The sequence below is a fragment of the Canis aureus genome, chromosome 3, assembly GCF_053574225.1.
Source record: "Canis aureus isolate CA01 chromosome 3, VMU_Caureus_v.1.0, whole genome shotgun sequence".
Taxonomy (NCBI): Eukaryota; Metazoa; Chordata; class Mammalia; order Carnivora; family Canidae; genus Canis; species Canis aureus.
This window is the reverse complement of record NC_135613.1, coordinates 69,641,422-69,666,533: the sequence shown is the minus strand read 5'-3', so window position 1 is coordinate 69,666,533 and position 25,112 is coordinate 69,641,422. Positions and strand designations below refer to the sequence as shown.

The following is a 25,112-nucleotide window of genomic DNA, read 5'->3' as shown; positions in this document are numbered from 1 at the left end:
ACAAAAACATTTTTTTGCAAAGTCTGCATGGCTGTCTCCAGAAATGAGCATGAGAGGGAAGTGATGAGGGAGAGAGGCCTTGGGGGCTGCTGAGCATACTCCCCTTCTGTTCCAAGTCTGGCAGGAGAAATGAAGGAGGAGGACCAAGGAGCAGGAAGCTGAAGTCTTTAGTCAGAGAGACAGGAGGAAGAGCAAGTGTGCAATAAATTCAGTGAGGCAGAAGGAATCAAGATGGGAAGCATTCATCATAATGTTCACAGAATCCCGTAGACGGCATGGTAATAATCAAGGTAATGTGCACTTTGTAGTTATTTTACAAAAGGGACTCATGATCAGTATCATCAGTCTTTGCTGGATGGTCAGAATTTACAGGGGCAACTGTGCTTAATTGCTGAGGGGCCGTGTGCAACCTGAGTCTGTATAAGCCAAAGACTGTGTTTTCACATTTAATTCTAAAACCACTCCTTTGAGGAAGATTATTATTATTATTATTTTAAGATTTTATTTATTTATTCATGAGAGAGACAGAGACATAGAGGGTGAAGCAGGCTCCCTGCGGGGAGCCCAATTCAGGACTTGATCCCAGGACCCTAGGATCACGTCCTGAGCCCTGAGCCGAGGGCAGATGGTCAACCACTGAGCCACCCAGATGCCCCAAAGAAGATACTATTGTCCCTGTTTTACAGATGAGGAATCAAGGCACAGAGAGGTTACGTGTCTTGCCTGAGGGCACACAGCTGGTAATAGGAAGTCAGGGTCCCAGCCCAGGTTTGTTTGAGTTCAGAGCTGGTGCTCTTTTTATTGTTCTTATGAAAAGTCCTCGCCCAGGCATCTTTCTGCCTCTCATATGTCTTCAGATGTATTAGTTGGCAAGAGGTGCTATAACAGAATGCCAGAAACTGGGTGGCTTAAACAGCAGAAATGTCTTATTTCAGTTCTGAAGGCTAGAAATCCAAACTCAAGGTGTTGGCAGGACTGTGAGGGCAGGATCTGTTCCAGTCATCTCTCTGGCTTGTAGATGGCCATCTTCTGCCTTTGTCTCTTTGTACATCTTCCCTTGATGTGTCTCTATCCAAATCTCCCCTAATTTTCAGGATACCCGTCATATTGGATTAGGGCCCATCTTAATGGCCTTTTTAAAACTTGATTGCCTGTATAAAGTCTCTCTCTCTAAATAAGGTCACATTCAACAGAGGTATTTGAATGGGGGGGGGGCAACCCACAATTTACCCCAATTCATGCCCGAGACACATCTACATGTCACACACCCTGGCAGCTGTGCTTCACACACTTTGTTTACAGTAACAGGACGTTTCCTCTTGCCCATCGTTATCTTTGTCTGTTTTATTTAATCTGTTAACTCATAGCCATGAACATAGTCACCTTTTAACTGGGCCTGCTCACTGGAGTGAGTTTCAGGTCAATAAAGCATTCAGTGGGCTCTAATTTAATTAGTCAAGTTACTGTGACAGCTGCTTTGTAACCCCAGTTCACAGGCTGGCAGAGGACAGAGGCGAGACTGACAGAGCTCACTGCTGATTCCCGGCATCTTTATGCAGCCCCGGGCCCCAGGAACTTTGCTCCTGTTCTGGCAGGAAAAAGAGAGGAGAGCTGAAGGGGCATTTGGGGTTCTCCACCCAGGATGTATCTTTTATTTTATTTTTTATTCTTATTTTTATTTTTTTTAAGATTTTATTTATTCATGAGAGACACACAGAGAGAGGCAGAGACATAGGCAGAGGGAAAAGTAGGCTCCATGCAGGGAGCCTGATGTGGGACTTGATCCCAGGACTCCAGGATCACGCACTGGCCAAAATCAGGTGCTCAACCGCTGAGCTACCCAGGCATCCCTTATTTTATTTTTAAAAGATTTTATTTATTCATGAAAGACAAAGAGAGTGAGGCAGAGACACAGGCAGAAGGAGAAGCAGGCTCCATGCAGGGAGCCTGAAGTGGGACTCAATTCCAGGACCCCAGGATCACTACCAGAGCCGAAGGCAGGTACTCAACCACCGAACCACACTGGTGCCCCTGGATGTATCTTTTAAAATTAAATGGGAACCAGAAAAAAAAAGCAAGACCCTGCAGTTTCATTCCCCTCTTTCCTCACCTTACCACACATCAAATCAGTTCTCCCATAATGTAAAGAAAGGGTTTCTGAAAATCTCCTTCCCTGCAGAACCTTCCTGGGCTGATGATGCTGGATTTGTCGACCACTTCCACCCTTCCCTCCCACCTTCCCATCCAAGCTGATATGGTTCCCCAAACCTCTCCCTGTCTCCCCCACCTCAACCCAGTCTTAGGCTTGCCTCTCCCTTCAAGGGGTCCTCATCTTGTCAGTCTCTCACTGGCCTTCCCAGATCTGTGGGGGGCGGGGCAGCCCTGGAGACGGGGTGGAAGGGGCTGTGGGGGGCGGCTCTGGAAGCAGGATCAGAACACATGATTTTCTTCCTGCTCCAGTCACTTGGCCCAGCAGCATGAACGTGGGCAAACCACTGAGCTCCTCTGCCCTCTGAGTGTGGTCACTTGCCAAATGCAGATAGAAGTCCTTGACTTTCCAGGATGGTCACCAAGACAGAATAAACGTCAAAGGAGCTGCCCCTACACAAGCCCACGTGAAAAAGAAGAAAACTCTCATTTTGCGTATGTTGGATTGGTAAATCCAACAGAAATCTGGGCGTATTTCTGAGGTCATGACTGGTCTCTGTGTTCTGCACGTGGAGCGCTGAGCTGGACCAGATGCCAAGAAGGCAGAGAACTGAGTGTGGTGCCCCCAACTGCATGATGCACAGTCAGGCCTGAATGGGCTTCAGATGATGGATGACAGCCAGTCTTAGGAGAAGAAAGGAAAGACCAGTGGGTAACAATGTGGATTTCCAAGAAGGTGGCACTTGGAGAGAGGGACCTATTTTCTTTAAGTCACAAAGGTTTACAGTCCTATCGGTCATTAAACATTGACTTAAAGTGTCAGATGGCTATTGCTGAACTACAGCAGACATTGCAGTTATTTTTAATGAACCCTACGACTGATATTTTTTGTTACTCCTTTTTGTCTTAATTAAAGCAGGATGAATAATGTCCTTTTGTCCAGTGGTGACACCACCAACTCACCATGTGGGAAAATCTTCTCATAGTCCAGACCCGGCTGTGTATTCTACAAGCCTAAATCCTTAGGTAGAAATGTGAATGGTTCCCAAAGTATAAATGGCTTTCAACGAAATTAAAAAAAAAAAAAAAAAGTGGTTGCTTAACAAAATGAGCAATTTGGGAGGCAGGTGTACTTTTATTTATAGCATGTGAATTACAAACTTCGTATTTTATCTCTGAACTTGAGAAATCAGCCAGAAACGATGGACAGATCTTTGTAGGCTTAGAAATCATTTCCTAGAATACAACTTGGGTAATATTTTGTCTGAATATTTGAACAACGGAGGCCTTGTTTGCTATCCTCTGGGGAATGCATGCTCCTGCGTGGGGGAGGAGAGAGCTGCTTTTTCTGTCCTTCTCACTTTTTATGGCTGCCACAGTGGCTGATGCAGGGACAGTACAGTGCAGAGGAGATGATGGGCTGTTTCCTGGGTAAAGTACTAGGAATAACTCCATCTCTGCAGGCATACCTTGTTTATTTGTTTGTTTTTAAAGATTGTATTTATTTATTCATGAGAGACACACACAGAGAGGCCGAGACAGGCAGAGGGAGAAGCAAGCTCCCTGTGGGGAGCCTGATGTGGGACTCGATCCCAGGACCCTAGGATTATGCCCTGAGCCAAAGACAGACGCTCAACCGCTGAGCCACCTGGGTGCCCTGACATACTTTATCGCACTTCACTTTATTGTAATTTGCAGATACTGTATTTTTTTGTTTAATTAAAGGTTTGTGGCAACCCCACATCAAACAAATCTATGACACCATTTTTCCAACAACATTTGCTCACTTAGAGTTTTAGTGTTACATTTTGGTAATTCTTGCAATACTTCAAATTTTTTCATTATTATTTTATTTGTTAGGGTCATCTGTGATCAGTGATTATAGCTTGCTGAAAGCTCAGCTGATAGCATTTTTAAAGCAATATGTTTTTAACTAAGGTATGTGCATTGTTTTTTAGACATAATGCTATCATTGCACACTTAATGAACTACAGTATAGTGTGAGCATATCTTTTATATGCACTGGGAAACCAAAAAACTCATTTGACTCATTTTATTGTGATATTTGCTTTATTGCTGTGGCCTAGACCTGAACCAGCAATATCTCCAAGGTATGCCTGTACAAAAAGAAGCACTAATTCTGGATTTGGGGAATTAGGCGAGAAGTTTGGTGATGGGCTGGCTGTTGAGCTATATCTTGAGCAGTTTTCTCCTTATGAAAACTGAGTGAAGGACATTCTAGGCTGAGAGCACAGGCTAAGCGAAGAGTTGAAGTGGGGGTGGCGGTCTACTTGAGGAATATTCTAGGACTTTGACTATACTTGGAATATAAGGTACAGAAGGAGAAAGGATGCAATGCAACATGAGGCCAAAAAGATTAGTTTGAGATTAGATCATGATGTGCATTGAATAATTAGACTAAAGAATTTGTATTTGACCCTGAGAGGAATGAGGTGTCAGTGAAGGTTTATATAAGGAGCAGAGTGGCCTGGTTTGACCTTTGCTTAGGGAGGAACCCACATGGAAGATGGGTTGTGTGGGGTTGAGAAGAAAGGCAGGGAGATTGTTTGGAAAGCAAGAGATCACAGGAGTCTGAACTCAGGTGGAGTGGGTGGGGTGTGGTGAGTAGAACTTTCTTGACTGAAAGGATGGTGGAAGAAAGGTAATAAAACAGACTGGCAACTGCACACGTTGATTGATTGCTTCAACAAACCTCTACTGAGCACCTAACACGTGCCTGACACTGTGTGCAGCAGAAAAGACAAAGATGAAGATAGAGTGTCCCTGATTTTGAGGGCTTAGCACCAATTAGCCCTCAGCCATGTCCCACATGCATGTGATTCATGAGCTACTAGTGCAAGGGCTATTGGGGGAGGTAGAGGGACATTCAACTTGGTCTTAAAGGATGGTGGAAATCTGATTATGTGCCTGGGCTGCTTTTTAAAAATGGTAGTCATGGGGTGCCTGGAGTCTCAGTCAGTTACACATCTGCCTTGGGCTCAGGTCATGATCCCAGGGTCCTAGGATGGAGCCCCTTGTTGGGCTCCCTGCTCAGTGGGGAGCCTGCTTCTCCCTCTATCCTTCCCTACTCCTCTGCCCATGCTCTCTCTCAAACAAATAAATAAAATCTTTAAAAATGATCATCATGGTTCTGGGAATAATGACCGACCTTTACCTTAGCTCTAAAGTCTCTGCCTAATCTGGTCTACCCACTGCTCCTGCTTCTGCACACATCATCTCTTTTACGCTCTCGGCTTCCTCTTCTTTTAGTCCCTTGGTATCAGCAGACACTCTCATGCCAAGGGAAATTTGCCTGTTATCTTTGCCTGGAGCAGTCTCCCCCCCTCCCAGATCCCATCTGAATCATCTCTTCCTTGGAGACATCCTTCCCGAGTCTTCAGACTCAATCACGTCTCTGTTACATGCTTCCATTAGTACCTTGTAACTCTCTCTCATACCACTTTTTCAGAGCTATAAGTACCTTTTGTGGTCCTTTGATTCATGTGTGTCTCCTCCCATGAAATAGTAAGCTCTTTAGGGCAGGAATTGTGTCTGGTTTTGCTCAGTATTGCTATCTTCAGTATATGCACAGTGCCTTACACATAGTACATTCTCAATGAATGCATTTTGGCTGATTGATGGACTACAATAATTAATTAGTTAAAGGAGGAAGGGCATTTCAGGAATGGGGAAACAGCATGAACAAAGGTGCAATGGTTTATTCTAGGGATATTCTGGAAACAGCTAGTGACTGGCTTATGGGAGGGAGGTTAAAGGGGAGGAAAAACAATGAGACTAGAAAAGTATGTTAGGTAAACTTGGGAAAAACCCTCTGCCATGATAAGGATACCCTGGGTGCAAGTTAGATGTACCCTTTATACCCTGTTCTTCCTCCATCAGGGATTGCATTCTTATTGTTGGCTTGACAGTAAAAGCCTATAAGTTCCTCGAGGGCAAGGGCTATGCCTGACTTATTCATTGATCTACTTCCAGAATCTAGAAAAGTGCCTAGCACTTGATAGGAACCTGCAAAACACTTGTTGAATGAATGAATGAGCACATGAATCAATGCTTTTATCGTGGGAGCTATGGTGATCTATGAAGGTTTTTTAATATTTTTAGGTTTGCTCTAGAAAATGTAACTTTGGCAGCACAGTAGAAAAGAAGAGGCAGTCCATTTCACTTATTTTATCCTTCCATATTGATAGTTGAACATCTAGATTTGCTCAAAAGGAGTGAAGGGACACAGACTGATTAGAATGGAATAGACAAGAAGCAGGAGATCGTTTGGGCAGCTGTTGCAGTAATTCTGGGGAAGATGCTTGTGGATGCTTAGGGTGGTGGCTGTGGAGCTGGAAGAAGAAGAGGTAGATCTGTGAGATGTCCAATTTGAATGACTGGATGGAAGGCCAGGAATTGGGAGCAGGCAAAGGTGACCCCAAGATATTCAAGATTTCTATTTGCCAAGGAAGAGTCAAACTTCTTGCTAGTGGGGTATTGCTGGATAGAAGGGGGAGTGAGGGGAGAAGAGAAAGTAGGGGCCATCTCTAGCCTCTTCAGGACCCTTCTGAAGAGGCTGCCCTCCACACTCACTTAGGCATCCTCTATTTTAGATTTTGGTCAGAATAAGACAGAAGAGAGTACTCAGAAAGCAGTATGCTAATGATTAAGCAACTGATTACCATATGAGACCACATAGCTATTCTTTTCATTCTAAATACACTTTTATCTATTTCTTTGTATTCAAAGCAAGCAAAAATGGCAACAGACAGGGTTTCTTCACTGCCTATTAAGACACAGTAATGGTCTGGAATAAGTTAACTGGATCTCGCATTTTCCCAATTTTCACACGTTAAAGCTTCTCTTATATTAGACTTAGGAATCATTAATTTCTTCATTGAGAAAACCACTCTCCAGAGGGCTGGAGGGAACGAGATACATAGTTGGGCCTCATTAGGCTGTGGGATGGCATTAGAGAGTCTGGTGGCTTGAATTAACCCCAGTGGGAGGCAGTGGGACTTGTTTGAGGGGACCTGGGGATATTGTACATACAGATGGACTGTGCAGCAGATGGAGGCTAGATGAGAGTGAGAGATGTGTTCTTGGTAAAGATGAAGCTTTTAAAGAGAGGAATGGGATTGCACTGAAAGGATGTACAGAGCTGTTCAGAATCTTGATCCTGCATCTCATCCCACGCATGCTTTCACAACCTCCACAGAGAGCACCAAACTTCCTTTCTCTGGGAAAGAAAGAGAGAGTGATTATCAGAGCTATCTAAGCAAGTCTGAAATCTGTGGGGTAGGCAGTCAGGAAGAGAAGATTATGAGCAGGATGGAACTCCACAGGCACTGGCTAGAGCAGTAGTCCATAGGTGGAACTTCTCTCTGAGCCTGCCTGTTCTATGAACATATGACTTGTGGGGTGTGTATGTGTGATAGGAATGGGAGAAAATCCGGGCCAGATGTCAGGAGACCTGGTTTTGGATGGCCTCCAACCTCTTGCAGCATAAATGGTAGATTCTTTCAACAAACTTTCTGAGAATTCTGTATAAGTTGAACTCAGGTATTTCCATTTGGACAAAGGAGAAATACAACAGTGTGATCTGTCCAAAGGACAAGTGAGAAAGGCCCTTGTTGTTTTTGAGAATAGTGACTGAATTAGGAGAGAAAGCAAACTTTCAAGGTTCATGATTCATAGCTTATCTGTAGACATGATTCTGGGAGTCGAGTTGTCAGGGGGAAGAAAGGGGAGTTGGGTCAGGATACATATGAGTCACCATGGTAAAAATAGAGATCCCAGGACCTTCATGCAGAGGGGTCATGCTTCAGTTGGTTTCAGATAGTGCACCCCAGGGCACAAAATTTAAGGAGACATTACTCTTAGGATATTCAAGTACTGACACTCCATTTACTAGTGAGTGCCTTCTTAAAGTTTGTACTGTAGGCCTCTGCTACCTTACCTTAGAGGTGGGTATCCTCTTCAAACCAAGGAAACAGCCAGGGTACTTAGCTCACCTGGGAAGGAAGGAGTAGAGAGAGAAAGAGAAGAGAGCCTTCTTAGGTAGCAAATCAGAGAAGGATGGCTAAAAAAAGGCCAGTCCTAGCTTAATCTAAAACACATTTTTTTTTTTTTTAATGACTAACAAAATTATGGTTGTAAAATTAGGATGTACATCTTAATGATTTGATATTTATATGCATTGTAAAAGGGTTCCTCTCATCTAGTTCATTATCATATCTGTATCCCACATATTTATTTACTTACTTTTTAGGGAGAACATTTAAGTTGTATAGTCTTAGCAAATTTTAATTATATATTGCACTGTTACAGACTATAGTCACTGTGTTAAAACTTATATGAATTATAAGGTGAATAAGGTGCTCAGACCTGATAGTGGATACCATGGATGCAAGTTTCATTCACTTTCAGAACAAGGCGTTTGGGAGCCTGTCCTTCAGATGGAAGTCTTAAAAGTTGGAGTGCAAGATGTGGGGTCCAAATGCTTAGGGAGAACTTGAAAATTCTAAGTTCCCTCCTGATTATATGTTGCTGTGCCATGAGTAGAGTTTATGGCAAGAGTGTCTCAAACTTCCCTGCCAGTTATGATGTGGATATTTCCTTGTTAGCCCTATTGTAAGAGTCACTTAGCTAGTCACTCTTTCAGAGAGAATTGCCCTCCGTGTAGCCATAGATTTGGTGTGTCTTGAAAGAAGTGAATTCAGGAGCCTTGTATTCAGTATCTTGAACCAGAACCTTTTACTGATTCCATTTTCTCCCCCTGTATATGGGCCATACTTTCTTATTTTTTGTGTGTGCCTCACAATTTCTTGTTGAAAACTGGGTTTTAAATAATATAATAGGGATCCCTGGGTGGCGCAGCGGTTTGGCGCCTGCCTTTGGCCTGGGGCGTGATCCTGGAGACCCGGGATCGAATCCCACATCGGGCTCCCTGCATGGAGCCTGCTTCTCCCTCTGCCTGTGTCTCTGCCTCTCTGTCTCTCTCTGTGTGACTATCATGAATAAATAAATAAAATCTTTAAAATAAATAAATAAATAAATAAATAATATAATACATCAACTCTGGAAATCAGATTCTCCCCATTCCCTAGTGTTTATTGTTTAGCTGTTTGTTTAGTTACTTTTCTGAATGAATTCTGTAATGCCTGTATTCTTTGTCATGTGTGGCCACTGATGGCTCTTCTCAGTTAGCTTAGTGGTCAGCTAAAGATTGGACAGAGGTTTGCCTTTGATGCCTAGAACCAAGAAGTCTCTCACTCTTTGCAGAAGGACTCTATGGGCATGTTGGGGGCATGCCTTCAACACTCAGCCAGAAAGCTTACAACTCTGCCTTAGCCTTCACTTCCTTCTTTTTCAGAATATCAAGATTAGCCAGAGATGAGAGCCTAGGACCTTTCCGAAGTCTTTCCTAAATATGTACACAGCCCTGAGTATGTGCCATTCCTGTGCATGAGCCTGCTTTCTAGATTCTCTGGAATATTTCAGAGCCTTTCAAAGCCTCTGTGGACACCTTTTCCCCTGGTTTTAAAGGTTTTTTGATTAGCTTATTGTTTGCCCCAACCGTTATCCATTGTCTTAGGCAGCCATAAAATTCAACAACTGTCTTTGATTGTCTTCAACAAATCTTAGGGAAAAAGCTGTTCATACTGGGTAAGCTCAAAGTCCAGTCAAAGTAAGATGGTCTCCATAAAGGGATCTTCCAGACAGTTCAAATAATGCCAACTCTCTGGAAATGAGACTTTGAAGGAACTTCCATCCTGTTCTACCTGTGGTGCCAGGCTGCTGGTTTTCCTTTTATTTTTTTATTTAAGATTTTATTTATTTATTCATGAGAGACACAGAGAGAGAAAGGCAGAGACACAGGCAGAGGGAGAAGCAGACTACATGCAGGGAGCCCAACGTGGGACTCAATCCTGGGTCTCCAGGATCATGCCCTGGGCTGAAGGCAGTGCTAAACCACTGAGTTACTGGGGCTGCCCTTAGTTTTCCATGTGACTATGGGATGTTAGTTTCTAAGACTACTTCAGAGCTGGAGAGAGGGTGATGGAATACAACAAATTAAAATGCCACAAAGCTCACTGTTCTTACCAAGATTTCCACATTGCTGTAAGCCTTTGGTTAATTTCCAGACTTTTAAAAAGTTGATTCTGATAATTATTTTGTCAGTTTTCTCCTTGCTTTTATGGAGAAGAGAATTTTCAGAGGTCTTTGGCATTTTCACTGATATCACCTGTAGTGTATTTGAAATGCCCTTCTATATGATTGCCTTCTCATTTCTCAAAACACCGCTCAAATGCCTCCTCTACTATGAAGTTTTTTTCCATGTCCTCTGGGCAAAGGAGTCAGCTATTTTTTTATCTTCCTATACCTCTGTGTTCATTCCTCTGTTATTTCACTTTTCACTAATAACAGTTATTTATATCTGCTCCCATGTCTTCTCTCAGCTTACAGTTTCCTCGCTTGTGACTTATTCATTCGCCATGCCCAAACTCGTTCTGGACACAAGGTAAGCATGCATATTTGTAAGCTGAGGGGTCTTTGTTTTAAGAGATCTCAGAGCCTAACCAGGGGTTTCTCTCAGTGCCAGCGACCAGTTCTCTCCTGCTTCTATGATTCATAGCTGACCTCTGTCTCTTCATTGTCTTAGAAGTGTGGGAGCTCTGTGTGATTACCATAAGCTCAGAATTGACTGACTGTGTGAGGGAAATAGACAGCAAAAATAAAACCTGTGTGGATGGGGTTCAGTGGTAATAGTAATGATAGCAGACAAGATTTACTGAGTAGATACTATGCTAGATGCCAGACTGGGAGCTTTATATTCAATTATCTCATTCATTTCCATCCAACGTCAATCCTATGAGGTAAGTACTATTATCCTCATTTTATAGGTGAGGCTAAGGAAGGGAAGAAGCAGAATGGGACTTAGATGAAGGCCTGACTTCTAAAGCCTATATTCTTAACTGGTCCAGCTGAGGGATCTCTGAATAGCATTGAAGGAGGGGAACCACACAAGCCTTTTTCATCCTTGTTCTGACGACTCCCTGAAGAGATGTGGTTCCCAGGTGTGTTTGGCCTACCCTGGGCTCAGCTGGGCCACTTGTGCTTTGAAGCAAGATGGCGCTGAGGGTTCCCGTAGTAACTGCCCCCAGGAAAGCTGGGTGGAGAGGCCCCATCTCCCCAGCATGGGGGTGACAGGTGTAGCCCTGAGGACAGAAATGGCAGAGATTCCTCATTATCATCCCGATTCCAACATGATGACAACCCCAAACTGCTGGGAAAGCCAACCCACACAGAGATGAGATGTGATCCAGAGGGCTCAGAAACATTTCCAAAAATCCTCTACCCGTCCCTCCGATACAGTCCTGTCAGCAGGAAGGGGGAATTGTGCTAGCATGCATGGGGCACACTGTTTGGCACAAGGGACCTGGTTGCTAAGCAACAGTAGCTGGCTTCCCCTCCTCCCTGTAACCTTTCTCTCTGTTTCTAAGCTTCTAGTTAGCAAATGGGAGGGGCTGAGGCTGCCCAGCCCAGCCCGTGGCCCCCTCTCCTGCAACAAGGGTCTATTCATGGTTTCTGAGCAGATTGATTGTCTCTCTGGCACGTGTGTGTGTGTGTGTGTGTGTGTGTGTGTGTGTGTGTAGAGGGGAGGATACAGGGAGGGGCCCATATGTGAACTAGGGAAACCTCACCCTCCAACCAAGCTGGCTGGGCTATTTAATCAGTGCTGATCCAAGAACAGGAGCAGAACTCTGGCTAGCAGACCCTGAGGGCTTACCTCGGTGCCACTGACCCAGATGGTAAGGCCGTGCATGCATCTGGGGCATCCCTGACCTGGCCTCTTTCTCTCTCTTTCTCTCTCCCTGCCCCCACCCTGGGGACTTTAGGCAAGTGGAAAGAGCCTCCTCTGGCAGCTCTGGTGCAAGGGCTAGATCCTGGAGGGGGCCCTGTGTGGCCAACTTTCTCTTTATTTCTCCAGGGACAGACTTTTCTTTTCTCTTATCTCCTGTAGGCCTATCCAAGTGTTTTGCACATAGACAGTGCTTCGCAAATCATAATTACATTGAACTGCTATTCAAAAAGAGGACCAGGAGATCCTGCAGCATTATTGACCATTGTTCCAGGCTACTGCATAAGCTCAAACATGTGGGTTTTGAGGTAGAGCAATTCCTGGGGTGAGGCTAGTTAGTCCAGAAGCTGAACTGAAAGCCAAGCTCCCTTGATACTGAGACAGGAGGAAATCCTGGGCATGCCCTAGAATTCTTTCTAGACCAAGCATTGCCACTTTGCTCAGAAGGATGTCAGTTCAAGAGAAACTGGGGATCCCTGGGTGGCGCAGCGGTTTGGCGCCTGCCTTTGGCCCAGGGCGTGATCCTGGAGACCCGGGATCGAATCCCACGTCGGGCTCCCAGTGCATGGAGCCTGCTTCTCCCTCTGCCTGTGTCTCTGCCTCTCTCTCTCTCTCTGTGACTATCATAAAAAAAAAAAAAAAAAAAAAAAAAAAAAGAGAAACTGTATTCTCAGAGAAGAAACCCAAATCCCAAATGCCGTTGCCACTTCTCTGCTTTCTTATGGGTGCTTGAGTCACTCTCCCCCACTTGTGTTTCTTCAGTTTCATTGCTTGTACCCCTGAGGCTCATCTTTAGACACAAGGAGTATCTATGGTAAGGGGCAAGCCAAGACTGCATGTTTCCTGTGGAGAAGCAAGCCCTTTTGTTGGGGGGAGGTCCAGCCCTACAGATCCTGGGCTGTAGCTGGTGTAGGTGATGGGAGGTAGGAGTGGGGTCTTGCTTCATATGAAAGTTGGGGCTGCTGCCCTACTTGTGAGCTGTACTGGCAAGGGTGTTCACAGTCCCAATAGAGGAGTTCCCAGGGTGATTTAGAAGTGACTGACCTGGATGAGTCTTCAAAGTCCTTTTCTTCTCCCAGCCAGAGGGGCAGGAGCATGAAGTTCAATTGAACAGGATTGAGGAATGTGACAAGAACATTCCATGTGACACATGGAAATCCCATGTAAGCCAACATTGTCTTGGAGTCAGTGTTTCAGGTTTTTATGATCACTGGGTATAACTGTAGGTGTTGACAGGGTAAGTTGTGGTCTTCAGGGGAGATGGGAGTCATTTTAACTTTTTTTTTAGAGAGAGAGAGAAAGTATATGCACACACATGGGTGGGTGGAGGTGGGGTCAGGGGTCGAGGGAGAGAGAAAGAATCTTAAGAGAAAGAGTCTGATGTGGGGCTCAGTCTCATGACCCTGAGATCATGACCTGAGACAAAATCAAGAGTTGGATGCTTAACTGAAAGAGCCACCCAGGTGCCCCTGGAGTTATTTTAACTTTTAAGAGGTTTTATCTATTTTACTGTGTCCTAAGTCCCTCAAAGAAAGGATCCATAGCTTTTACATATTTCTTATTAATATTATTGTTATACTTAGCATTTGCATTGTACTTTGTAATTTATAAAACCCTTTTGATCATATAATCTTTTGTGGTCTCCCCACCTGCCTGCCTTCCTTCTTTTCATTCAGTGGACACACTGAATTCCCACTTTGTGGTGGGCCCTGAGCTAGGCTCTGGGAGCCTAGTCCAGTGGGGAAGGACAGAGAGAAAGAGAAGTAAATGAGCACAATATAGGGACCCAACAGGTACCTTCTAGATTGAAGAAAGCTTCTTGGAGAAGTGACATCTAAGCTGGTCTTAAAGGGTCGTGGGAGTCAGCCCCGTGGGTAAAAGGCCAGTGCAAAGTCTCTAGCGTGAGAACTCGTGAAGGCCCTGAGGACTGGCATGTGTATTAGTATGATCTTGGGTTCCATGCTGGCAGGTGGCGATGGAGAGGCAAGGAAGGGTGAGATCACAGAGGATTTTGTGGGCCAGGCCACAGGACTTTGGATTTTTCATAAAAAGTATGAAGATTCACTGGGTACTTTAAGGATGGGATTAGCTTGCTTATGTTTGGATTATAGGAGGATTGCTCTGACTTGGAAAGTGAATGGAGATAAGATACTAGAGGAGGGAGGTTGCTTGTTGGGTAGTAGTGGTTATCACTCTTATTTTAGAAATGAGAAGATTGAAGTTTGGAGAGCTGTTAAGTGCACATAGATCTAGCTTTGAACTGCTGGTCTGATATTTCTTCCAAGATCTTATTTTCCATTACTCTTCCCTTCATGGCACATGAACGTCAGGCAAACATATAACGTACTCTGCTTTATGCTTTCCCACCCATATGCTTTTGCCTCTTCAACTGCCTGGAATACCCAAAGCTCATGTATGTCCAGTCCAGCCCATTTCACCTATGAGGGACTGTTTCAGGCTGCTTTTTCTAGGAAGCCTTTTTTGATTTCCTGATGAGAAGTAAGCTCTCTTTCTTTCTTCTCCCCTTGGTGTGGAGATCCTGCTGAGTGACCAATGGTTATTTCCATAGAGCCTGATGCCAGATGGCCAAGCTGACATGGAGGCTCAGTATGCAGAAGAGACCCCAGGACCTGGGATCATCAAAGCAAAGCCAGGAGACCCACTGCAGAGGCCGGAGGCCCGGCAGCAACCCTGTAGGCCAGACTGGGCTATAGGGGAATGACAGGGTGGGGACAGTGAATGGGTAATCTTCTTACATTCCCCTAATCTTCCTACATTTGGGACAGCTCCAAGTCACTGATGGTGAGAGGCTGCCTCACTGTTTATCCCAGACCTGCTTGTGTTCTGTTCCCAGCTTGGGGATTGACTGGGCTCGGTGGGCTTCAGGAGTGATGGGGCAGGCGGTGATGGGCAGGTGCAGTGGGGCAAACTGGCCCCATGGTAGTGCCTCAGGGCAGAGGGGGGCTGGCAGGCAGGGGTGGGACACAGACTCCTCTAGCCTCTCCCACAGGCTCTCCGCTGGGGTGCTGGTGCTCAGGGCGGCGCTGCTATGTGGGGCTGGGGGCCCTGGCACTGCTGGCTGGTGCGAGTGTCGGCGTGTGGCTTCTTGGTCAGTGCTGGGACCCATCAGTGCTCTGGGAAGGGCTGAGGAACTGGGTCTGGGGGATGCCTGTTGGAAGATACAATCCGATATAAGAGGCAGACAGGACAAGAGCATCTTTCTCACCTACTCTGAACTGACAGCAGGGGAGAAGGGATGGAGAGGCTGCAGGAGGGATTTAGGCTTAGTGTAAAGAATGCTTTAGTCCTACAGTGGGAAGTGGAAGGTACTTGAATGGATAACCCAGGGAAGCCCAAGCCAGACTTTCTCTAGAAATCTTTCCCAGAGAGAGAGAGAGAGAGCAAGAGGGAGAGAGTGAGCTATGCCCCTCCTCAGTGTGGTAGGTGGGGACCCGTCTAAGGCTGGGTGGCTCATGAGGAGTCCCCAGGCAGCTGCTTTTGTCTCCCTCTGTTACAGGGGTTCTGTTCTGTCCCTTGGCCCTTGCATGTGGGAGTCCCTCCCTTCTCCTAGTCTCTTCTCTGTAACCCTCTTCCTACCCTTGTCCTTTGAAGTGCTGTATCTGTGGCCAGCAGCCTCTCAGCCTACTCCCGGGACCTTGCAGGATGAGGAGATGCCTTTGGGTTGCTCTGAGGCCAGCGGTCAGGAAGCCCTGCTCCCCTTGCTCCCCAGAACAGGTAGGCCACAGCCCCAAGCCTGCAGACTGCCCCCCAACCCCAGTCCCAAACCCCTTCACAGCTCTGGGATCCTCACTTCCAGCCAGGGGCAAGAGTATCAGAATGAAGGGCCATGACATCACTGCCAGCATCTGTGGCTTTTCTTCTGGGGGAAGGGAGTGATGTGGTCCAGCCTTGAAAAGTCCATCTCTGATGTGGAGTTTTCAGCACTACCTGGGGAATGGGGCAGGGCCAGGACCCCAGGCCAGGAACCCAGGTGGGGAGTAGGGATGGCAACTTGTCATTTGGGGCAGAGTGAGCCAGCAGGATGGGAAGGGGGAACAGGTGCATGTGGGGAGCAAGCGTGTAGGCAGCAGGGGCCTCACCTACTGCACATTGCCCACCCCCCTACCTTCCTTTCATGTTGTTCTCTCCCCACCAAACATGAGCCACCGAGGATCAGAAGATCATCTTCCCAGACAGGGGCTGGAATCAGTTATAGAAGTTAGAATAAGCGTGGAGTCTGCCTTTCGCTAGCTGTGTGACTTTGGGCACACTGCTTCTTGGGACCTCCGTTTCCTTCCTGTAAAATGGAGACAGGACTATTTACTACTTAAAGTTGTAAGAATAATACAAGCTAATGTGGAAAGGAGCCTCGCACAGAACCTGGAGAAAGCATATGCTCAGTGGTAACCATCATTGGTATTACCGCAAGATTTGATACCAGAGGACCCGGACCGAAGTCCCGGATCCATCACGTGCAGATCTGTGATCTGGGGCAGGTCTCTTAACCCTCCATGCCTTAGTTTTCCCTCTGCAGAATGGGAAGACGGTCACACTCACCCCACAGGGTTGCTGTGACAATGAGCGACAGAGCAGTTTAAAAGCACTTGGTGAAAACACAAAACTGGAATGCAGCACAAATAGGGGTTATTTTGTTCTTAGAACCAGCCTGATGCCATGGGGGACAGGGAGCCTGACATTGGGTGACCTAGAAGCTTTGTCTTGAGGCCTCTTCAGTCTCAGATGGCCAGGTCCAGCTCCCCCTGCCCACCCTGCCCCTCCATCCTGCGGCAGGCAGGATGTGACTTTCATGCTGCGCCTTCAGTATCTTTCAGGATAAACACGGAGGACTTGCTGGAAGTGCAGGTGAGGGCACGGCCAGACTGGCTCCTGGTCTGCTACGAGGGCTGGAGCTCCGCCCTGGGTTTGAGGATCTGTCAGAACCTCGGGCATCTCAGGTAAGTGGGGCCAGGGCTCCCACTTGGGGTCGGGGAGGGCGGAGGGCTGGTGGGGAGGTGGGGAAGGAGAGTTGGAGACCTCTACCTGCCTGTCCCCATCAAAGTGATCAGGAAGTGGCAAGAGGTCATTCTGGCCATCTCCTGGCCTCTGGGCACGATCGTGCCCCAGCTTGTCTCTTCTTTGAACATCCCTGCTTTGTAACAAATAGAAATCCCAGAAGACGTCATTGTCAAAGTCTTGTTCAGTGACTGTACTGCTGCATGGATTGTATCTCATGCACATCTTGATCATGACTCTAGCATCTCCCGTGCTGCAGTGTAAACCAGTTTCTTCCTGTTCTGTTCCTCTCTTCTGCCAAGACTCACTCACCACAAGGGAGTGAACCTGTCTGACATCAAGCTCAACAGCTCCCAGGGGTTTGCGTGGCTCTCTCCCAGATTGGAAGGCCTCCTGGAGGAGGTGTGGCAGCCCAGGTAGGGCTTCTGAGGAGGTTGAGTGAGGTCCCTTACTCCCTGGCGGACGGTTCAGCAAAAATCTTCCTGTCATGGGAGCCTGGTGGTGAGGACACTGGCTGTGTGAAGTAGGACATAGAGGACCATTTCCCAGTCAGAAATCACAAACTCTGTTCACATGAGTAGGGACGGACTCTTCCAGGAGAGCCAGAGCACTGTGGGTTTGGGCCACTAGAAGGATCAAGGCATTGGGCTGCTGGAGCCAGAGATGAGTAGGAGAGGGAAGAGGGCTTTGGTCCAGCAGGGATTAAGATTTGCTAGGAAGGAGGAGGAAGAGGAGGGCAAGGATGTGTCAGCCAGGCAAAGGGCTGGAGATAGAGAACAGAGTAAGCCCAGGGAGGGCATGGGGCGAAGCATGCTATTCTTCATTCCTCCTTTATCCATCCCCTGAACACATGTTTATTCAGGGGCCCTCAGTGAGCACAGCTAGATTTCCTATCTACAAATACTCAATTTGTCACCTAGGGCCCTGCCCAAGACAGCCCTCAAGGGCCACAAGCTCCTGCTGGTGCCCTGGGCTGATGGAGCAGAGTAGCACTGCCGACCTGGAGACCTGTTGTGGGGAGGGGACTAGGGGTGTGGATGGGGCAGGAAGCAGATGGGGGGCTGCCCCAGAGGCCTCTTCTGGCTCCATCTGGCAGCTACCCATGGCCTCCATGCCCTCAGGGGGGCCTTGCCCAACCTCCTGCTGCCACCTCTGTTTTGTAGGGACAGCTGTGCTTCTGGCCTAATCGTTTCCCTCAGATGCTCTGGTGAGTCACATCTTGGGTCCAGGAAGGTGGCGGTGGGAGGAAGGAGTCTCCCCACTGTCCTAAGCATGGAGAGCCCCACAGACAGGCTCAACTGGGTCTGGGGTGGAGCTCCTTGGCCACCTGCCCCTCTGCCTGCAGGTCCCCTTCTTACAGACACAGGTCTGCCCCAACAGAGCCCCGTCCAAGCTTCTGTCCTGTCCCCCACCAGCCACTGATCTAGGCAGATTTCCTGGCTTCACTTCCTGGCACTACCTGCTGTGACTTTGGAAGCTCCCGCCCCCTTTCATCTGGAGGGCCCCAAAGGGATTACTATTGGCTGCTAACTGGTTAACACCTCCAAGAGACAAAGGAAGTTGGCAAACTCAGAGCCATGCGGGACAGTCTGGAGCTCCTGTCGTCTGACCCCCAGTCGTATATGCATCTCTTCACCTCTCCTCTTCCAGCCACCTGTCCATTTTGGCTCCTTCTGTGGGATAGGCTTTTTGTTAGGTGTTGGGGCTCCATGGACAATGCAGGCACGGTCACCCCTGATGAGGCAGACAGATGTGTCATGAGCACTTTTACCATCCCATCCCCCAAACTTAGGGGCAGGAGTGATAAATGAGAGCTGTTCACACTCCCGGAGTTAGGACCATGCTGACACCCACCTCCCTCCTCGCTCACCATCTCCTTCCTGCTTCTCGGTTTGCAGAGTGTGGGGCGAGGCCCCTGGCCTCCCGGATAGTCGGCGGGCAGGCCGTGGCTCCTGGGAGCTGGCCCTGGCAGGCCAGTGTGGCCCTGGGCTCCCGGCACACGTGCGGGGGCTCTGTGCTGGCCCCGCGCTGGGTGGTGACCGCTGCACACTGCATGCACAGGCAAGTCTCAGGGGCCGCTGGGGAGCAGAGGCCTTGGGGGCCCTTTTCTGTTTGGTGGTCGGTATGTCCTGTATAACGTCCACGTCGAATTGTCTGCTGCCCCATGCCCGTTCTGAGAGGCTCGGATTGTGAAGTTCTCCCCGTTCCATGCCAAGAACAGCTCTGCATGAATTGCATTAATACAAAGATTGGTTCTTTATATTTGCTCAGTTTTGAAGTTTTTCAAACGCTCTCACATTCACAGCACTCTGTGCTTCTTAATGTTTATCACAGCTGTAATTAAATCACCTTCCGTGTAATTATTTGTTTAATGCCTTTCTTCCCCTTTAGACTGGAAGCTCCATGGGAACAGAGACTCTCCATCTTGTTTACCACTGAGTCTCTTTGTTGATTTTTTCCCACTACCATGTCCCCATGGCCTAGAACAGTCCTGGAATATAATAAGTGCCTCATAAATACTGGTTGGAGCAGCGTAGGAATGAATGATGAGTGAACGATCTTTTTGGGCCTCTTTTGGCAGCAGGCAGGGCAGATAAAGCACTCCTCATTTTACAATGAGGAGACCGAGGCTGGGAGAGGAGGGGTGACTTCCCCATGATCATAGGTAGTAAGTGGAGAGACAGGACTCCTAGAAGTTTTCCTGCCTCACAGGCTATCACACAAGCCTCTTTGATGTTATAAAACATGGAGGATAGTTATTCAGGACAGAGGGTGGGAGTTGAGATCACCCACAGTATCTGACTTCTCTGGCAGTTCTAGACACTTATTAAGCACATGCTGCATGCCCAGTGTCTTGCCAGCTGCTGCAGGGACACTGGGAGTCACAGTCCCAGGGTTTTCGGAGCTCCCAGCTTGGTGATGGGGGCATCCGCTAATGGCTTCTCTGGCCAGCTTCCCCCACCTGCCACCTCACTTAGGCCAACCTCTTCTTGCCCCATCCTTCCCTGGGCTCAGCATGGCTCCTGTGTGCAGTTTTAGGCTATTCCGCTTGTCCAGCTGGCGGGTGCATGCCGGGCTGGTCAGCCACAGTGCCGTCAGGCCCCACCAGGGGGCTGTGGTGGAGAGGATCATCCCTCACCCTCTCTACAGCACCCAGAATCATGACTACGACATCGCTCTGCTGCGGCTCCGGACACCACTCAACTTCTCAGGTGAGGCGCTGGCCCTGGGGCGAGCAAGCTAGCAAACTGCCGGCTGTGGTGAGGGGGGCAGGCCTTGGGGAGGGCAGGGGGAGCAGGGAGGCTAGCTCATTTCTGAGGTTCCCTCCCAGGGGTATAAATCTTAACACATTCAGTTCATTTGGGGACCACAGTGAGCTTTGGCATCACCTGGACCTAGGCTTGCACCAGCTTTTGTGTGGCCCTTTACAGAGCTGGGCTGCAAGTGGGACCTGCCTCAAAGTCCCCAGCAGAGCTTCTTTGTCGCTCTACCAATAGGCTGCTCGGCCCCTGTCCCCAGGCGGGCCCCTGGTCCCAGCCACCGTGTGGCATATTACAGTTAATAGGCTTTATTTCCCCCTGGTCCTCATAACAGCCCTGCCAGGTAGATGAGGCAGGCATAAACAGAGAAGGGCAGTGACATTTAGCAAGGAAGGTGACTCTTTGTAAGATCACGCAGCCAACAGTTCCTGAGCCTGGTGTCCTGACTCCGGGTCTGGCTTCTCCACAGCCGCTGCCCTGGAAGAGCACTGCCTCCCCTTCCGCCGACACACCCGTGTGCATGCACCCTCACCAACAAACACACACGTGCACTCACACGTGTGCACACTCATGTGGTCATCACCCAAGTACACATGCGCACACTCTCTCACATGTACACACTCGTGCACATAGGCACACACTCGCGTGCATTCTATGCTCCTCCCTCCCACCACCGCCTATAGCCTCAGGCTTCCCAGATCAGGGTGCTTGCTGCCTGCCTTTCACAGATTCCACCACTGACCTGTACTCTCTGAGCTGTTGCTCAGCAGTTAATATTTCTTTTTTTTTTTTTTTTAAGATTTTATTTATTTATCCATGAGACAGAGAGAGAGGCAGAGACACAGGCAGAGGGAGAAGCAGGCTCCATGCAAGGAGCCTGATGTAAGATGCAATCCCCGGTCTCCAGGATCACACCCTGGGCTGAAAGCAGACGCTCAACCATGGAGCCACCCAGGCATCCCAGCAGTTAATATTTCTAAATTGACTTAAGTACATTTGAAAGGGGAACTAGGTTACTACCTACCTAGGAGAACCCATCTTACTCGTAGCAAAGTAACAGCCGGAAAAATACAATGTGCAAAGTAGGGGCATTTGGGTGGCTCAGTGGTTGAGCATCTGCCTTTGACTCAGGGTGTGATCCCATGTGTCTCTCATGAATAATTAAATAAATCTAAAAACAAAACAAAACAAAACAAAACAAAACACAGTATGCAAACTAGATAGCGTTCCAGTCCCAGCGAGGTGCCCTGTGCAGACTCGCAGCGCCTGGGCGAGTCTGTGAGGCCGGCCCCCTCTATGTTAGGTGGAGGTTGACAGGCCTTGGGCGAGCCACAGAGGGGCACTCGATGGAATCTTTCTCTTTGGTACAGTTTGAGGGACAGAAGGCATTGAGAAGGACATCCTTTCTCCCCATGTGAATTAGTGTTTATTGAATGGCACGTCTCTGTGCTATCAAGAACAACAAGTCTGGGCCCGACCTGTGGTACTTGCCACACGCTTTTGGAAACAATGCCCCAAGAGGGATCAGACACCCTAAGGAAAATCCAAAATGAATCCTCATTAGGAGAAGCTGGGCATGAGCACCCAGAAGGAATTCCCTCTCTTTCTCAGTCCCCAGGTTGGGGGTGCAGTGTGTACCTTGCCCAGCCTAGAAGGTACCATGCACATGGCAGTTTATGCATTGTCCTCTGTGAATGGTGACCTCCCTGCCAACATGGTGCAGTGTGCAACCTGCCCCCCCTCCCCCCGGGCCCCGTGGGGGCCTGGTTGGTGGAGACTGGAAGCCAGGGTGGTTTGAGAGGGAGTGAGGAGCACCCGCCAGCCCTGTTTCTTCCCCCAGGCTGAGGGTGAGGTGGTAGGGAAGGGAAGCTGAGCCTGAGTGCCTCTCCACAGACACAGTGGGTGCTGTGTGCCTGCCAGCTGAGAAGCAAGATTTTCCAAGGGGCTCTCATTGCTGGGTGTCTGGCTGGGGCCACACGGACCCCAGCCACAGTGAGTCAGCTCCCAGGGCCCCAGGGAACCTAGGGGTGGGAGGGTGGGGGGACATTCGCCCCCAGGTGAGGCACCTCCACTACCCACCTCCATTCCCCAGCCATTCGGCAGTACCAGCCCTCTTCATCTCTGGGGACCTCGTCTACCCTGCCTGGGTCTTTCTGGGAGAACATTCCTTGAGTTTCCCCTGAAGCCAGGTGTTTCACACAGCCGCCCTCCATCCTGGGAGTGCTGTGGCCTCAGCATTTGGTATGGGGGGGGGTGCATGTGAGTTCCACCCCCTCTTCACTCTTGGTCTGACAGCCCCGTGCCTCCTTCCCAACTCCCACCTTGGGCTCCCTTCTTTGGGTCTTGTGTCTCCGGGGCCTCTAACCACCTTCCCTCTTGCCGTCATGTCTTCGTGGCCTTGCCCTGTGCTCTGTGGCCTGGCTCTGTGTTCCTCCATCTCCACGTCTACCTCCCGCAGCCCACAACTCAGATACGCTTCAGGACACCATGGTGCCTCTGCTCAACGCCCAGCTCTGCAACAGCTCTTGCATGTATAGTGGGGCGCTCACCCCCCGCATGCTGTGTGCCGGCTACATGGACGGGAGGGCTGATGCATGCCAGGTACGGCAGTGAGGGGGACCAAAGTGGAGGGCGGGAATTGGGGGGATCTGCTGTGGCTTGGCCCCTGCTCTGAGCAGCCTCTCTAGGAGGAGGGGTGCCTGGGCAAGTCAAACTGTGTGCTAAGGATTTAAGGGGGGGCTAGGCAAGTGGAGATCCCATGCTGGAAGCAGGAGGGGTTGGGAATGGAGGGTCTGCTCCCTCTACCAGGGAGGACTAATGGCCTGTTTCTGTGTGTCTCTATGGCCTCAGGGGGATAGCGGGGGACCCCTGGTGTGCCCAGATGGGGACACATGGCACCTGGTGGGGGTGGTCAGCTGGGGCCGTGGCTGTGCAGAGCCCAATCACCCGGGTGTCTACGCCAAGGTTGCTGAGTTCCTGGACTGGATCCATGACACGGCGAGGGTGAGTGTGGAGGTGGGGGTGAGGCAGGAGAGTTTGTAAAGGTCCCAACCCTTAGAAACTGTGACCTTCACCTCTTAGACCTGGGCTCTGCTCAGGGCTGGAGAATGTTCCCTAGAGTGGGAGAAGGAAGTGATGCTTATAACACCGAATCCATTGGATTTCTATCAATTGAAGTATTAACTGAGTAAGAGTAGACCTGGGTTCGTAGCCCAGATCTGCCATTTACTGTGATAGCTTTGGCAAATCCCTAACCCTGGCAAGCTTCAGGTTCCTGGTAATAGCACCACAGCTGCCCGGAATGCTCCTGCGATGAGTGAGTGAGGTAAGACCAGGAGCAGCTAGCTGCATGGTGCCACGCTGGTTAGCGAGTGGTTAGCAAGTGGTCCGCGTGGTTTTCGTGTGCGTGTTTTCTCCTGGTTTCTAAGGCGGTGATGAGTGCCCGTGCCCGCATTTCCTGTACTATGGAGAGAGCCAGGCATTTCACAGTTTGGGTTCAGCAAGGGATTAATTCTTGTGGGACACTGGGCAGGGCGCTCAGCTTCCTCTGTTTAGCGGGAGGGCTAAGATTGTGTGTTATTTATATATATACAGAACTTTACAAATACAGGGCGTGATGACAAAGAGCATCTTTTTGCAGGGTTGGGCACAGGCACTGTCAGTTGGTAATACAGTTTAGAACTTACGGGGGACATATGCACCCACTTTCTCATTCAAGCACATATTTTTAGCTGCATTTGATAGAAGTAGCAATCAAGGTTCCGAATGGTGAAGTGACTTATTAGACTTACTAGAATGAATGTTACTGGGCTGGGAGGTGATGGGGCTGTGCCGTAGGTCTGGCTCCTTCCACCGTCAGCCCAGGGCTCCCTCCCCTAGTCCTACTGCTCCTCCAGCCTTATGTTTCCTGGGTCTCCGGCAGGTTCACTAGATGGAGGAGAAGCAGCACCCTCAAATGCAGAAGGCACGGAGCTCCTATCACACCAGACAGTCACCAGCTGCGGGCCAGTCCCTGGAGCTGGGCCTCATTTGGAGTCCCTGTTCCTCAACAGAGAGCCTCAGTAACAGGAGAGTGGGTGGGGCTGGGCTGGGCAGGTGGGGGAGCTGGGGGGTGTGGGAATGGAGTCGGAGAGGAAGAGGCTGCTGGCAGCAGCTGGGTGCCTGCCCTTCTGCCCTCTTCCCTCCCCAGCTCTTGTGCACATCTTTTGAGAGGATGCTCAGGGATGCCCTGGGACTACCTCTCTATGTGCTCTCAGGCAGGGGCAGGTGCCTCCCTAGAGGAGCCACTGGCCCTGTGGCTTCTGGGCAGATGGGGTCAAGGCAGGGCCGAGCCCATGGAGACAGGATCTTCCCCATTCAGTCCTCTCACCCACTGTCTCTTCTCACCTGGCTCTGGCTGGCCCTGCTGAGGTGGGGCGGGGGGGCACTGCAAGAGCACTCTGGTTGGTGCTGGGTAAGGGTGTTGGCTTTAAAATGACAGTTCTGTGAACTGGTCTAAGGAGCACTGTTATTAAAGTGAAGTGATGTACAGTCTCGGTCCACCTCTCATTCTCTCTCTATCTCTGTCTGTCTCCCATACACCCACACACCCTCCCTCTCTCATTCTCTCTCAATCTCTCTCACATGCACATACACACACACGCTAAGGGATACAATTATAAATTTCCTCCCATACATGTTTCTTAAAGCTCTGCAACTGACTCCTGCTCATCTCTCTAGAATTTTGGCATTCCTTAATTTAATTCTTTACATTTCTTAAATCTACATGTCACAATCTGCAGCTAAAAGCCCCATCTGTCCGGGTGGGCTGATGTCACAGGCCTGAG

At 48.9% G+C, this 25,112-nt stretch overlaps 1 protein-coding gene across 3 annotated transcripts; it reads left to right on the top strand.

Annotated features, from left to right (window-relative positions):
• TMPRSS5 (transmembrane serine protease 5) lies at positions 1-24,816 on the top strand. 3 transcript variants are annotated; one of them, XM_077893557.1, is made up of 14 exons: positions 1-290; positions 10,611-10,672; positions 14,583-14,706; positions 15,024-15,122; positions 15,626-15,748; positions 16,836-16,968; positions 17,329-17,442; positions 18,190-18,233; positions 18,925-19,087; positions 20,060-20,238; positions 22,180-22,278; positions 22,745-22,887; positions 23,137-23,289; positions 24,209-24,816. In XM_077893557.1, exons 1-14 carry the CDS (start codon positions 251-253, stop codon positions 24,215-24,217), a joined length of 1,485 nt encoding a protein of 494 aa, XP_077749683.1. In that variant the 5' UTR covers positions 1-250; the 3' UTR covers positions 24,218-24,816. The 3 variants fall into 3 exon arrangements, with proteins under 3 accessions (XP_077749683.1, XP_077749684.1, XP_077749685.1); XM_077893558.1 differs by lacking the exons at positions 1-290; positions 10,611-10,672 and adding an exon at positions 11,592-11,963; XM_077893559.1 differs by lacking the exons at positions 1-290; positions 10,611-10,672; positions 15,024-15,122 and adding an exon at positions 11,593-11,963.
• The last annotated feature ends 296 nt before the right edge of the window (positions 24,817-25,112 follow it).

Bases quoted from the DNA above. Each gene is read 5' to 3' on its own strand.
- TMPRSS5 (XM_077893557.1), top strand. From the start codon at position 251: ATGTTCACAGAATCCCGTAGACGGCATGGTAATAATCAAG. The intron at 20,239-22,179 runs GTGAGGCGCTGG...GCCTCTCCACAG, and splicing joins GACACCACTCAACTTCTCAG to ACACAGTGGGTGCTGTGTGC. The intron at 22,888-23,136 runs GTACGGCAGTGA...CTATGGCCTCAG, and splicing joins GGAGGGCTGATGCATGCCAG to GGGGATAGCGGGGGACCCCT.